The sequence below is a fragment of the Dipodomys merriami genome, unplaced genomic scaffold, assembly GCF_024711535.1.
Source record: "Dipodomys merriami isolate MVZ:Mamm:240054 unplaced genomic scaffold, mDipMer1.0.p SCAF_6, whole genome shotgun sequence".
Classification (NCBI taxonomy): Eukaryota; Metazoa; Chordata; class Mammalia; order Rodentia; family Heteromyidae; genus Dipodomys; species Dipodomys merriami.
The window spans coordinates 1156215-1171204 of NW_027206179.1; the positions used below are offsets into that span (position 1 = coordinate 1156215).

The 14990-nt window shown below is 53.2% G+C and overlaps 1 protein-coding gene across 4 annotated transcripts in view; it reads right to left on the reverse strand.

Moving 5' to 3' along the window:
- The window catches only part of Carm1 (coactivator associated arginine methyltransferase 1), a 38564-nt gene that overhangs the window by 2616 nt on the left and 20958 nt on the right, over nt 1–14990 (reverse strand). For 3 of the 4 annotated variants that reach the window (XM_070002243.1, XM_070002242.1, XM_070002241.1), the window contains exons 2-10: nt 14482–14607; nt 12259–12365; nt 11328–11432; nt 7590–7700; nt 6995–7172; nt 5852–5942; nt 5654–5735; nt 454–539; nt 138–227 (exon numbers count right to left, since the gene is read on the reverse strand). In XM_070002243.1, coding sequence (XP_069858344.1) covers nt 138–227; nt 454–539; nt 5654–5735; nt 5852–5942; nt 6995–7172; nt 7590–7700; nt 11328–11432; nt 12259–12365; nt 14482–14607 — 976 coding nt within the window. The remainder of the gene's footprint in view (nt 1–137; nt 228–453; nt 540–5653; nt 5736–5851; nt 5943–6994; nt 7173–7589; nt 7701–11327; nt 11433–12258; nt 12366–14481; nt 14608–14990) is intronic. The other variant, XM_070002244.1, reaches the window with a different exon arrangement.

Sequence of the window (14990 nt, forward strand, 5' to 3'; positions counted from 1 at the left end):
ACACTGGCTATTGGATGGGACTCAGGAAGCTGAGGAATGACACCCCAATGTCCCAGCCCCCACAGCTGGGTTTGGGGTGTCACAGCTGCAGGGAGCCCCGAGGGGCAAGGACAACATGGTCTGCTCTGCGCACTCACATGGAGCCGATGAAAGCAACGTCAAACCAGAAGGCCAGGCCGTGGACCAGCCCTGAGTGCAGCATGTGGAACTTGAATGGGATTTCTATCCTGCAAGGCAAAGGCAGAGGTTTGCCAGGGAGGCCGAACAGGATGCTGGGAGAGGAGAGGCCAGGGGCCCCCCACCCCACCCTGGAACAGCAGATATAGCCATGGGTCAGTGCTGGCCCTGACCTTCAGCAGAGCCAAGCCCAGGGGTCCGGGGCGGGGCCTGCTGGTACCTGGGAGGAGGGGGCGGAGCCTGCTGGTACCCATCCAGGGGCAGGGCCCGCTGTACCTGTGCAAATCTCCTTCTTTGGCTTCTAAGAAGTTCACTGTATACTTGACAGATTTGGCCATCAGGATCCGGATGTCAAACGTATCCTGGGAGAGACAGAGGTATGATCTGGCTTTTGTCACTGGGGCCAGAAAGAGGAGAGGCCTGATTCTTCTTCTTAGCCTGGTCATGGCCTCGGCTGCGCCATCTGGTTAAATGACTCAACCAGATTGCCTTTCTCACACTTGTGAAGGGAGGTCTTGCTGATTCAAGGCAGGGACAGCAACCAAGGGTCAACTCTCAAAATGACAAGTGCTCAGTGGGACGTGGCCAGTACAAGTTAGACATGGTGGCCTGCGCCCATCATCCCAGCTTCTCGGGAGGCGTAAATAGGAGGATCGTGGTTCTAGACCAACCCAGGAAAAGTTAAGGAAAGCAGATTAAAGCAGGACTAGGGTGTTATTTTTTTTTTTTTGGGTCCGGTCGTGGGGCCTGAACTCTGGGCCTGGGTGCTGTCCCTCAGCTCTTCAGCTCAAGGCTAGCACTCTACCACTTGAGCCACAGCGCCACTTCCAGCTTTTTTTCTTTTTGCTTATGTGGTGCTGAGGAATCGAACCCAGGGCCTCAGGGCATGCAAGGCAAGCGCTCTACCACTGAGCCACCTTCCCAGCCCCTCGAGTTCTGGGTGTTTAACCTATAGGTGCATACCACGCCTAATTACTCCACTAATGATGCTGGAAACCATCTAAAGTGAGAGGGCTCTTCTATAAACCACTGTGTGTGCCTAAGAATGAAGAGGCTCTTAATTGGGGGGGAGGATGCAGGATTTTCAAGAGAAATCAGTAAGCAACTTAGCAACAACAGCAAGCTGAGACGGGGGGGGGGGGGGGGGGGGGTGCAGAGAGATTTTCTGCTGAGACTGAAGCTCCTGCCAGGAAGTAGACGAGCTGCACAGAATGCAAAGGAAAAGTAATCAAGTGCTGAGCGCAGCCAGGGCTTTGGAGGCCAAGTCTTACTGAGAAGCGAAATACATGGAGGGGAGCCCTTTGCTGTCCTGCATTGTTTTCCTCAGAGAGGGAACAGAACAAGTCGTCTCGGTTTGGCAGCCTCCCTGAAATATGGGGAATATGGAGGGGAAGAAGGGCTCAGGGTTAACAAAGAAGCCAGGAGTATACAAGCCAAAAAAGTAAAGGGAAGTTTGGCGGAGACGTTGTGTGGTGTGGAGGGCCGGGGCCGAGGCTGAGAACCCACGCAGGAAGCCGCTCCTGGGAGAAAAGGTTCAGCATGGTGACTGGCAGGACCTGGGGAAAGCTTGGACAAGGCTCCCTGAGAACTTCCAGAACTCTCCAGAATACTAAGGGCTAAGGCAAAGCTGGAAGGCCAAAACTTTGCGCCTTTGGCTGAGGCGAAGCAGAAAAGTACTCCAGCTATCTTTTACTAACACAAACATGAAAGAGATCTACACACTGAAAATAGTTATTTTCACTTGAATTTGGTTGCTTGTGGTATATGCCAATGTTGGGACTTGAAGTCAGGGCCTTGAGCTCTTGGCTCACCTTTTCACCTCAAGGTTGGCTCTCTACCACTTGAGCTACAGCTCCATTTCAGCTTTTTGCTGGTTAAATAAGACTACTCAGACTTGCCCAAGTAGGAGGACAACCTTGATCCTCAAAACCTGGCCCCCAGAGTAGCTAGGATGACAGATGGGAGCCATCAACACCTCAGTTTGGAGTCCTCAAACCTCAGCCTCCCATGAATTTGAGATCACTAGTTTGGGGTCATGCAGAGTTATGGATTGAAAAGTCTTGTGAATATTTCTGCCCAGGCAGAAATCCTTCTGCAATCCTCCTGTTTTCAGCCTCCTATATTTACTTGTTTATTTGATACTAGTGACTGAACTCAGACTCTCACATATGCTGGCTAAGCCCTAACCACTTGAGACTTGCCCCCAAGCCCACTTGCTTAGTAGTTTGTTTTTGCCAGTCCTGGGTCTTGAACTCAGGGCACAGGCGCTGTCCCAGAGCCTCTTTTGTGCTTAAGGCTAGTGCTCTACCACTTGAGCCCTAGTGCCACTTCCAGCTTTTTCTGAATAGTTTATTGTACCTGGGCTGGCTTTGAACCACAATCCTCAGCTCTCAGCCTCCTTAGTAGCTAGCATTACAGGCATGAGTCAGCAGCGCCTGGTCCCTAGTTTGTTTTTGAGCTAGGGTCTCACAATAGCTTTAAACTGGCCTAGGACAGTGATCCCTTCTCCTTATCCCAAATACATGGGATTAGAGGTATACACTGCCATACCTGGCTTTTTAAAGATTCTTTAGTAAGTGGTAGAGCACTAGCCTTGAGCTGAAGAGCTGAAGGACAGCGCCCAGGTCCAGAGTTCAGGCCCCATGACCAACAAAAATAAATAAATAAAGATTCTTTAGTGTCTTTTATCCCCCCGGTACTGGGGACCTGAACCCAGGGCTTCACATGTGTTAAGCAAATACTCTACCACTTGAACTGTTTCTAGCCCCTTTGTGGACTGGCTGCTTTTCAGGTGGGGCCCTCACTTTACGCCCAGGTTGGCCAGGGCTGCAATCTTCCTACTTGTACTTCCTTGAGTTACAGGGGACAATGAGTGTGTGCGACTGGTCACGGGACAGAGATGGAATCTCATGAACTCTCCTGCCCAGGCCGGCCTTGAAGTGTGATCCACCAATCTCTGCCTCCCAAGTGGCTAGAACAGGCTGGAGACACTATGCCAGGGCTTCCTGGGTTTCGTTTTTCTTTAAAGCAGCTATCAAGAAGAACACATATAAACAAAAGCTCTTTAGGAACCTGAGAGCAAAATGGGTGTGCAACACTGTGCTACAGGGAAATTGGGAAATTGCCAGCCACACTGTAAAGACTGTCGCCAAATATTCAAATATTCTCTGTAGGGCTGTGGTTTATTTTGTTGTTCGTCGTTGTTGTTGTTGTTGTTTGGGGGGGGAGTCAGTCATAGGCCTTTTAGAGCCAGAGTGCTGTCCCTGCAGTTTTGTGCTCAGGTTTGTGTTTTGGTTTTTGTGGGGAGTCCAGTCCTGGGGCCTGAACTCTGGGTCTGGGCGCTGCCCCTCAGCTCTTCAGCTCAAAGTGAGAGCTCTACTACTTGAGCCAGAGCACTTCCTGTTTTCTGGTGGTTTATTGGAGATAAAGAGTCTCACGGACTTTCCTGCCTGGGCTGGCTTTGAACCAGGATCCTCAGATCTCAGCCTCCTGAGTAGCTAGGATGACAGGCATGAGCTTCTGATGCCTGGGCCTGCCTGTCATTTTCATGCTGATGTTAAGTAATTAAGGTATACCTCAAGACTTTGCCAAAGGACCAAGATACCCTCATCAAGAAAATCAACAGAAACACATCTACAGTCCACAGATGCTTCTATTCATCAGACTGAGAACTAAAAAAAAAACTATACACACACACACACACATACACACACACACACACACACACACACACACACACACACACAACTGAGATTTTTTTTTTTTGGTCCGGTTGCGGGGCCTGAACTCTGGGCCTGGACGCTGTCCCTCAGCTCTTCAGCTCAAGGCTAGCGCTCTACCACTTAGGCCACAGCGCCACTTCCGGCCTTTTTCTTTTTGCTTATGTGGTGCTGAGGAATTGAACCCAGGGCCTCTGGCATGCAAGGCAAGCGCTCTACCACTGAGCCACCTTCCCAGCCACAACTGAGATTTTTAACTCAGGACCTCACACATAAACTCTGGCTTTCTTGGCCAGAAGGAATCTACTCCTTGAGTATGGTTATACTCCTTGAGTGTGGCTTTTTCTGCCTGAACTGGCTACATGTGACTAGTAAGATCTCAGCCTCCTCATGAGTATCTATGATTACACATGAGTTACTGTACTCAAGAATCTTATAAAGACCCTTGGTTCCATTTCCAACAAAAAAAACCATAAAATACAAAAAGGCAAAAAAAAAAAAAGTTGAAGTTATTCCTGTTGCTCACGCCTGTAATCCTAGCTACTAAGGAGGCTGAGATCTGAGGATCCCAGTTCCAGGCCAGACTGGGCAAGAAAGTCCATAAGACTCTTAGGTCTGGGGCTGGGAAGGTGGCTCAGTGGTAGAGCGCTTGCCTTGCATGCATGAGGCCCTGGGTTCAATTTCTCAGCACCACATAAGCAAAAAAAAAAAAAAAAGCTGGAAGTGGCGCTGTGGCTCAAGTGGTAGAGCGCTAGCCTTGAGCTGAAGAGCTGAGGGACAGTGCCCAGGTTCAGAGTTCAGGCCCCACGACCAGACCAAAAAAAAAAAAAAGACTCTTAGGTCTAATTAACCACCTTAAAATCCAAAGTGGCACTGTGGCTCAAAATGACAAAGTGCTAGCCTTGAACAAAAAAACTGAGGGACAGCACCCAAGCCCCAAGTTCAAGTCCCACAACCAATAAACATCTGATCACTCATGGCTAACCTGTAATCCTAGCTACTCAGGAGGCAGAGATGTGAGGATCATGATTCAAAGCCAGCCTAGGTAGGAAAGATGGTGAGTTGTGGCCAGCCAGGAATACAAAACAAGACTCTCAGAAACAACAATGAAGATAACCAAAATGACATTACAGACCTCAAAATTATAAGTGAAGGGGCTGGGAAGGTGGCTTAGTGGAAGAGGGCTTGCCTTGCATGCCTGAGGCCCTGGGTTCGATTTCTCAGCACCACATAAGCAAAAAGAAAAAAGCCCAGAAGTGGCACTGTGGCTCAAGTGGTAGAGCGCTAGCCTTGAGCTGAAGAGCTGAGGGACAGCGCCCAGACCCAGAGTTCAGGCCCCCCAACTGACAAAAAAAAAAAAATATAAGTGAAATTAAGAATTAGCAGCCAGCCGGGGACCAGTGGCTTATGCCTATAACCCTAGCTACTCAGGAGGCTGAGATCTGGGGATCAAGGTTCAAAGCCAGCCTGAGCAGGAAAGGCCATGAGACTCATCTCCAATAAACCACTCAGAAAAACCAGAAGTGGCACTGTGGCTCAAGTGGTGGAGCGCTCCACTTGAGCTGAAGAGCTGAGGGACAGCGCCCAGGCCCAGAGTTCAAGCCCCATGACAGACAAAAAAAAGAAAGAAAGAAAGAAAAAAGAAAAGAAAATTCACTCAGTGAGTGAAATCAAATCAGCTCCCAAGGGTCACTTCACCCACTGACAGTGGCACGCGTGGTGGTGTCCACGGGGAGGGAGTGGGGGTGGATACTCACCACCACAGGCTGCCGGAAATACTCGTCCACAGCAGCACCTCGAAGGGCCGACAGATCGACTCCGTGGAAAGATGGCTGGTACCTGCGGGGAGCCCCACCCCCAGGCCCGCAAGGTCACCAGCAGCAAAGGGTGGCAGGGTGAGTAACCCCGCTTCCTCTCCCAGCTGGCCCTTGTCCAGCCCACCAAGGCGCACTCACCAGAAGTTGGCCTTGGTGAACTGCTCCATGTAGAGCTGTTCATCGGTGAAGGGTGCCAGGTGGACGTCGCCGATGGTGGGGAACATGTTTCCTGGGAGCAGAGGGCAGCGTCAGGAATAGAACCCAGGGCCTCATGCATGCAAGGCAAGCACTCTACCACTGAGCCACCTTCCCAGCACAGCTCTTTTGGTTTTTGAGTCCTGGGTCTATGTAGCCATTCCAAAAACATAATGGAGTCAGGGTGTGAGGGCTCACACCGGTCATCCTAGCTACTCAGGAGAGGTTGAGATCTGAGGATCGAAGTTCCAGGCCAGGCCTGGGCAGGAAAACCCATGAGATTCTTTAACTCCCATGGACCACCCAAAACAAAGCCAGATAGGGAGTTGTGGCTCAAGTGACAGAGCACCAGCCTTGAGGAAAAAAGCTCAAGGATATTTCTCAGGCCCTGAGTTCAAGCCCCAGGACCCCTATACACACATAGTCTCCCTCTCTTTTTTTGGGAGGGATCTGTCATAAGCTTGAACTCTGGGCCTGGGCGCTGTCCCTCAGCTCTTCAGCTCAAAGCAAGCACTCTACCACTTGAGCCACAGCGCCACTTCTGGTGTTCTGATGGTTCATTGGAGATGAATCTCTTGGACTTTCCTGCCCGGGCTGGCTTTGAACCTCCATCCTCAGATCTCAGCCTCTTGAGTAGCTGGGATGACTGATGTGAACCACTGGTGCCCGGCTACACATACATTTTAATGAGTAAAATCAGTCCATCAAACAGACCAAGTCCTGGCTTTCACCTCCACATTGTACACACAATGCCCTGATTTCTGGGGCAGCCGCTGCCCTCAGCAGAGGCCCCAGGAAAGCATCACCTGTCCCTGTGGCCCACCACCAGCCGAGGGGCAGGATGGGAGCAGCAGAGCCCTCCTCGAGCAGAGGAAGCCGAGGATGCAGGGCACTCAGGCTGGCTGGGCTCCAGCTGCCCCCCACCAGCACGGCCACGTGGCCGCCCTTCCCGGGCAAAGAGTGGCAGGGCCTTGTCTGACATGCAGCAGCACCAGGCAAGCAGCAGAGACCACATTTGCCTCCCATGTGTTCCTCCCAGCATTCCTTCTCTGCAAGGCCGGGGTGGGGCGGGGCCTGGGCACTCACCACTGGGCTTCAGGTACTTCTTGGCATGGAGGTAGCTCTCGAGCATGCGCTCATTGAAGAGCATGTAGCCCATGGGCTCCGAGATGATCACGTCCACCTGCTCGGGCAGTGACACCTCCTCCACCTTGCCGGGAATGACCACGATGCGGTCTGTCAGGTTGTTGCTCTTCACCAGCACCTGCGGACGGGGTGGGCTGCGGGATCACGGGGTGCCTCGGCCATGGACACCCTAATATCAATGGGGGGGGGAGACTGAGGGCCCCTTGGGTGGCAGGAGCCCGCTGGGGTACAGACTGGGACATCAACTTTGCCCATGGGGGCCAAAGCTGGCCTAGGACTCCGGTGTGGGGGAGCCTGTCCCACACACAGTTGCCCATAGAGCAAGGGGTGCATAGGTCCAAGACGCAGCACAGCACACCAGGCCCTGCCACACAGCAAGGGATGGAGTCTCTACAGGACAAAGACTGGGAACCACTCCACGGCCACCAGCCTTAGAAACAGAGGACAGGGACCTGCTCACACCCTTGGGGACACAGAGGTCACAGATGAAGGACAAGAGGAAGAGGTGGGGGATGGGACCCGGGGCGACACTGACCTCAGCATGTTGGGCCATGGTACTGGCCTCCACTGCATAGATTTTCCTGGCTCCAGCTTGGGCAGCGAAAAAGGAGAGAATCCCAGAGCCACAGCCAACATCTAGAACAATCTGAGGAAATGACACGCGTGTGATAGAAGGGATGCGCGTGACTCTCACCTGATCACGACACCCAGCACCTGTGCAGAATGCCACAGTGCACCACCTCATGACAGACAGTCAGCACGTGTCAGAATGCTCAGTCACCACCAAAAGCCACGTGCTGAGGGCTCACGCCTGTCATCCTAGATACTGGGGGGGGGGGGGTGATATCTGAGGATCGAGGTTTGAAGCCAGGCTGGGTAAGGAGGTCGGTGAGGCTCTTATCTCCAGTGTGTGGGGGGGGGGGGGGCGCGCGGGCCCTGCTTCCATCTCCAGCCTGAGGCCTCACAAGTGGCCATTGGGGTGGGGGGCTGGGCACCCTGGATCACTTGTGATATTTGAGCTGTAGATCGTGGTTTTTCTCCATGGTTCCAGGGCCCCGTCCCCCCCCCATCCCCCAAGCCACATGAAAGAGAATTCCTCCTCTCCAAGGTGGGCCAGAGGAATGGTAAGCTACCAAGAAATTCCAGGGGGAGGAGGGGTGCCCTGCCACCCTCTGTTCTGGAGGGGCGGGGCTCCCCGGAGGGCGGGGCTCCCCAAGGGGCGGGGCTCCCTGAGAACAGGAGGAGAATCTGCACAGGAAGGCCTCACTGGCTTCCCCACATTAGAGTCACAACATAGCCCATAAACAGCCAAAAAGATGTCAGGGGCTGGTGGCTCACACCTATAATCCTAGCTGCTCAAGAGGCTCAGTTCTGAGGATCATGGTTTGAAGCCAGCCCGGGCCATAAAGTCTGTGAGACTCATCGCCAATAAACCACCCAAAAGCCAGAAATGGCCCTGTGGCTCAAGTGACAGAGGCCCATCCTTGTGTGAAAAAGCTGAGTGCAGGCTGGACGCTACGTTCAAGCTCTAGTACCAGCGCACGCATGCGCGCGCGCACGCATACACACAGGAACACAAGTCCAAGCAAGCCCTGTTGTTCACAATTATAATCTTAGAAATCCAGGAGGCAGAGATCATGAGGATCTAAGTTCAAGGCAAACCTGGGCAAAGAGTTAATGAGTCCCTATCTCAACCGAAAAAAAAAGAAAAGTGAACCCATTAATAAGTGCCTATCGTAAGCAGCTACTTAGGAGACATTAATAGGAAGCCAGGGTCCAAGCCAAGCAGAAAAAAAGCCACACCTGATTCAAAAAATAATGAATGCAAAAAGGGCTGGAAACAGTTAAAACAGCAAAACACCTGCATGGCATATGGAAAGCCATGAATTCAACTCCACCAAATTAAAAGAAAAATTCAAGCTGTGCGCCGATGGCTCACACCTGTAATCCTAGAAACTCAGGAGGCTGAGATCTGAGGATCATGGTTCAAAGCCAGCCCAGGCAGGAAAGTCGGGGAGACTTTTTTTTTTTTTTGTCAGTCGTGGGGCTTGAACTCTGGGCTTGGGGGCTGACTTTCAGCTCTTCAGCTCAAGGCGAGCGCTCTACCACTGAGTGGTTTATTGGAGATAGGAGTCTCACAGTCTTTCCTGCCCGGGCTGGCTTTGAACCTCGATCCTTAGATCTCAGCCTCCAATGAACCACCAGAAAACTGGAAGTGGCACTGTGGCTCAAGTGGTAGAGCGCTTGCCTTGAGCTGAAGAGCTGAGAGAGAGCGCCCAGGCCCAGAATTCAAGACCCACGACAGACAAAAAGAAAAAAAAAAAAAAAAAAAAAAAAGGTGAGTGACAGATGAGGCCCTAAATTCAAGCCGTAGTACATACATACACAAAATGAAAATTGTTTTAATTCCTGCATAAAGCTTACATAATTAATTCACTGAAGTATGGAAGCAGTCTGGTGATTGTTTCCCTACTCTTAACTATGTGAAAATAAGTCTCCAAGAGAGCCAAGGGCACCCCAAGAACAAGGTAAAAGTTAAAGTGCTTTTTTTTTTCTTCTTAATTTTATGCAAGTCCTGGTGCTTGAACTCAGGGCCTGGCCGCTGTATCTAAGCTTTTGTACTCAAATCTCACGCTCTACCACTTGTACCAATAGTGCCATTTCCAGCTTTCCATTTGGTGATGAATTGGAGAACTGAGTCTCACAGACTTTCTTTTATTTTTTTGGTCAGTCATGGGGCCTGAACTCTGGGCCTAGTGCTGTCCCTCAGCTCTTCAGCTTAAGGCGAGCACTCTACCATTTGAGCCACAGCGCCACTTCCGACTTTTTTCTGCTTATGTGGTGTTGAGGAATCGAACCCAGGGCCTCATGCATGTAAGACAAGCACTCTACCACTGAGCCACCTTCCCAGCCTCTCACAGACTTTCTTGCCCAGTGTGGCTGTGAACCGTGATCCCCAGATCTCAGCCTCCTGAGCTATGATAACAGGTGTGAGTCACTGGCCCTCAGCTAATGCACTTAATTTAAGTGACAATTTTATATGTGTGGCAAGGGCGCGTGTCTAGCAGAGGTGGGGGGTGTTATGGACAAGCTGAATCCAGCATCCAGAGTTTAATACTGATCAACACCAGAACATTCGTGGTTGTCCTCCAGGGTGGTCTCAGGCTGGGGATGTGGCTTAGTGGTAGTGCTTACTCAGCATACATGAGGACCTGGTGTTTGATTCCTTGGTACCACATAAACAACAAATTAAAAATAAATGAAATTTTTAAAAAAGTGGGAGGGCAGAGTCCTGGGAACCACAGGCCTGTGAACCCAAAGGGTATACTGTATGTACAACAATATTTGTCACAATCATAGCTTATAGAGCTGAGGAGGAAAACATGCTCAGTTTTGTTGAAAAAATGTAAGCCAAGCGCCAGTGGCTCATGCCTATAATCCTAGCTACTCAGGAGACTGAGTAGTCAGCCCAGACAGGAAAGTCCATGAGACCCTTACCTCCAGTGAACCACCAAAATGCTGGAAGTGGAACTGTGGCTCAAGTGGTAGAGCACTAGCCACGAGCAAAAAAAAACTCAGGAATAAATATCCATGGAACTCTCCCCCATTTCTACCAATAGTTGGGTAGAGGAGGTGCACCTCTTACCCCAGCTACAAAGAAGGCTGAGACTGAACAAAAATCAAGTCCCTATCTCAAAAATAACCAGAGCAGCCAGGCACTTCAAGCTCCCGCCTGTAATCCTAGCCACGCAGGGAGCTGAAAGACCGGGTGGGGGAATGACTAGAGTTTGAGGTGGGCCCAGGGAGAAGAGAAGAATGTCAAGGACTCCATCTCTAAATGGACAGGCATAAAGCCTGGCTGGAGGCATGGTTCAAGTGGTAGAGCACCCGCTGTGAGCAGGAAAGCCAAGGGAGAGAAGGAAAGCGCACAGCTGTTGTAGAGCGCTTCACTAATAACAAGTCCTTAGAGTGGAACTCTAGTACTGCCCAGAACAAAAGAGTAAGGAGAAGGAAGGAAGGAGGAAGGAGAGGGAAAGAGTGGGGAGGTGGACACAGGTCCTGAGCAATGGCTGGTCCGCAGGAGCGCAGGGCTTGGCCTGGGTCTCCAGCGCTGGCAGCCCCCTGGGGTCAGGCATGCTGGCTTGGCGCCCTGGGGCCCAGTGGGTGGGGCCGTGGGCGGGGCATCGCGGGGGCGGGGCATCGCTGGGCCGTGGGCGGGGCGCCATCGGGGCCCAGTGGGCGGGGCGTCGCGGGGGCGGGGCCTGCACCTCACCTTGTCTTTGAAATCCGTGTGGTTCTGCAAGATGGCGCGCTGGTAGGTGCCGGTCCGCACGTAGTCCTGCATCATGTTCTGCTGCTGGGACAGGTAGCCATAGAACTGGAACAGAGACACAGCGATGGCACAGGGCACGCGGCGGGGCTGGCTCGGGTACAACCTCCCTCAGGAGGCCCGGAGCCCGCTGGCATCTGATGGCTGCTCGCGGAGGAGGAGCTGGGGGCCCCCGAAGGCGGCCGAGGGCACGCTGCCACCGTCACGGCGCCGAAGGACACAGGGAGACGCTGCCTGGACGAGGAGGCCACCCGCAGGATGGCAAGATCGGCCATCGGTGGGGTGATGGCGTCTGGGGCCACCTGCCCCATCACGGGGCCCCAAAGAAGAAGAGGAACAAGATGGAACAGAACCCCAGAGCTCAGAGCGCCAGGCAGGCAGGTGAGGTGCGGTGTCTCTCTGTAAAACAACAGGCGATCGGGAGGCAGCGAGGCACCTGGGCAGGGCCACAGGCTTTGGCATCAGGCAGACCTGGGCTTCCCATCTTGGCTCTGTTGCATAAGAGCTGTGTGACTTGGACCAAGTCACTTAACCTCTCTGAGCCTCAGTTTTCTCATCTGTAAAATGGGGACAATAACAGCACTTACCTCCTCGCGTTGTTGGGAGGGGCCGAGCGCTTCCGGGGCATGTAAGAGCGCTCAGGCCGGGCCTGGCACACACAGTGCGGGTTCAGGACATGGCTACGGCTGTGGCCTGGGGACCTGAGCTTCCCCCGCACTCAGATCCTTCCAGCAACCCTCTCCACGCTTCACAGATGAGCAAACTGAGGCCCGGCAGGCGGAGGGCACCTGCCCGAGGCTATGCAGCTAAGTATGGGACAGAGCAGCCAGGGCAGGCACCGGGCGTGGGGGCCCAGGGTGGGCGCCCCACCTACCTGGAAGTACTGGACAGCCGAGGACTCTTCAGTCCGCTCGCTGAACACTGAGCGCTCCAGCGTGTGCCCGCGGCACGTCTTCAGAATGTTATAGAAGGAGCAGAAGTCTGCAAGGGGGGGGGCGTGGTCACCACCCAGGCGCCTGGCACTGTGGGGGGGGGGGCATGTGGAGGGGACGGGGCCTTCTGTCTAACTGGAACCCCAGTGACTGAGTGACTTCTTGTCTCCCGGAACTGCTCAGATTTGAGGAAGGTGGCAGACAAAATGCGCGCTTGCGTGGAACGGTGCCATCCGGTGGGGGCAGGCCTGGGCACCCCAAAAAACCAGCGTGGCAGAGCTACCAAGGGCTTGGGCTTCGGATCTGAGTGTTAACTCTCACCAACTAACCCAGATGCCAACGGTGGGGCCTGCACACAGGGAAGACACCCCAACATTTCACAGGGCGGATACAGCTCAGGTACCCAGAGAAGTACACCAGCCTGCTCAGGAGGCCATGTTATGTGGGCCCCTAAAATGAAGTGACGGACACCAAGAATTCTCTCTCTCTCTCTCTCTCTCTGGCAGCACTAGGGTTTGTTTGGACTTGGTTTGGTAGACCAGGGTGTCTCTCTTTGCCTTCTGTGTTTTTAATCTGGTGGGGCTCAAACTTGCTATCTTTCGTTCTATGGCTGAAGCTCTATCACTTAAGCCACGCCTCGAACCCATTCTTTATTTTCAAATAGGCTCTCGTGCTTTTGCCAAGGCCAGCCTCCAGTCAAAATTATTCCACTTTCATGTTCTTTGTCTTTTTTTTTTTTTTTTTTGGTCGGTCTTGGGGCCTGAACTCGGCCTGGGCGCTTCCCTCAGCTCTTCAGCTCAGGGCTAGTGCTCTATCAGTTGAGCCACAGCGCCACTTCCGGCTTTTTCTGCTTATGTGGTGCTGAGGAATTGAACCCAGGGCCTCATGCCTGCAAGGCAAGTACTGTACCACTGAGCCACCTTCCCAGCCCATCTACTTTCACTTTCTGAGTAACTGGGATTACAGGCATATACCACCATGCCTGGCTAAAAGCATCACTTGGAAGAAGTTTTTGAGCTGGGTACCAGTGGCTCACACCTGTCATCCTAGCTACTCAGGAGGCTGAGATCTGAGGATCTCGGTTCAAAGCCAGCCCGGGCAGGAAAGACTGTGAGACTCCTATCTCCAATAAACCACCAGCAAACCGGAAGTGGCGCTGTAGCTCAAGTGGTAGAGCGCTCGCCTTGAGCTGAAGAGCTGAGGGACAGCACCCAGGCCCAGAGGTCAAGCCCCATGACCAACCAAAAAAACAATAAAACAAATAAACCCAGAGAGGGGTGGGCTGGGCTGTGGCTCCAGATAAAGCAACAGGTCACTCTGGTGAGCTTTCCCCCCCCATACCTTAACAGGCTGGGAAGGAGGGCACAGAGTGTATGGTAATCTTTTTTTTTTTTTTTTTTGGGTCCGGTCATGGGGCCTGAACTCTGGGCCTGGGCGCTGTCCCTCAGCTCTTCAGCTCAAGGCTAGGGCTCTACCACTTGAGCCACAGCGCCACTTCCAGCTTTTTCTGCTTATGTGGTGTGTGGTGCTGAGGATTCAAACCCAGGGCCTCAGGCATGCAAGGCAAGCACTCTACCACTGAGCCACCTTCCCAGCCCTGGTAATGTGTTTTTAATGAGGCCAATGGGGTGGGGGTGGGGGGGGCTGTTTGTAACTTGGTTCTATTTGATAGCTAGGCTGGTCTCTGCCTCCTAGGGTGCTGGGATTACAGGTGTGCTCCACCACACAGTGCTAGCCACCAATCTCTGATGATCCTTATTCCCAATACACCTGTCAGTTCTGGACCTCAAATCCTCCTTAACTGGTTTTGTTTTTGCTGGTTAGGGGACTTGAACTCAGGGACTGGGCGCTGTCCCTGAGCATTTTTGCTCAAGGTGAGAACTCTACCACTTGAGCCACAGTGCCACTGCCATTTTCTGGTGGTTTGTTGGAGATAGGAGTCTCACAGTCTCTCCTGTCCGGGCTGGCTTTGAACCGTGATCCTCAGATCTCAGCTTCCTGAGTAGCTGGGGTGACAGGCGCGAGCCACCGGCGCCCCCCCAACCCTTCACATGTTCTTGTTGCTGTTCTTCAGGAAACAGACGCCTCATGACAGAGCCCAGGCTGGTCTGCACCCATCGACGGCCTTGGGGGGGCGCCAGGGCCCCCCTCGGCGAGGCACCTACCGCTGGGCGTGGCAAACTGGATGAGGACGCTGTTGCAGCCCAGGGTGACGATGAAGGACTGGCGGCCCACGCGGCTGCACTCCGTCTCGCGGGACACTGAGCACTTGAACACACACACATCTTCATCTGTGGGGCAGAGCACCCGCGGGCGTCAGCGGCAGCACCCGGGTGGCTGGCTGAACCCACTTTACCCCGCTGCACCCCCCCCCATTCTCCAGGGGAGCCCCAGGCCCACCCTGGGTCCCTCGGGGCCAGTAAGGGAGGAGGAGGACGGGGCTGACGGGTGATGCTGAATGAGGGAAGTTCTAAACAAGGTGAACCTCCCCTCAGGCTCCAGCACCCGGAAGCACCATCGTCCTCTCCCCACCCCCATCTCCATTTCCGGTCACTGCAACTGTAGCCAAAGGATGAACTCCCAACAGTCTGGCCCTGCCACGCCACAGGGAGACAGCTCGAGTCTCTGCGTACTATACCACTACTGCTAGTGTTATTATTACTGTTGTCATTAT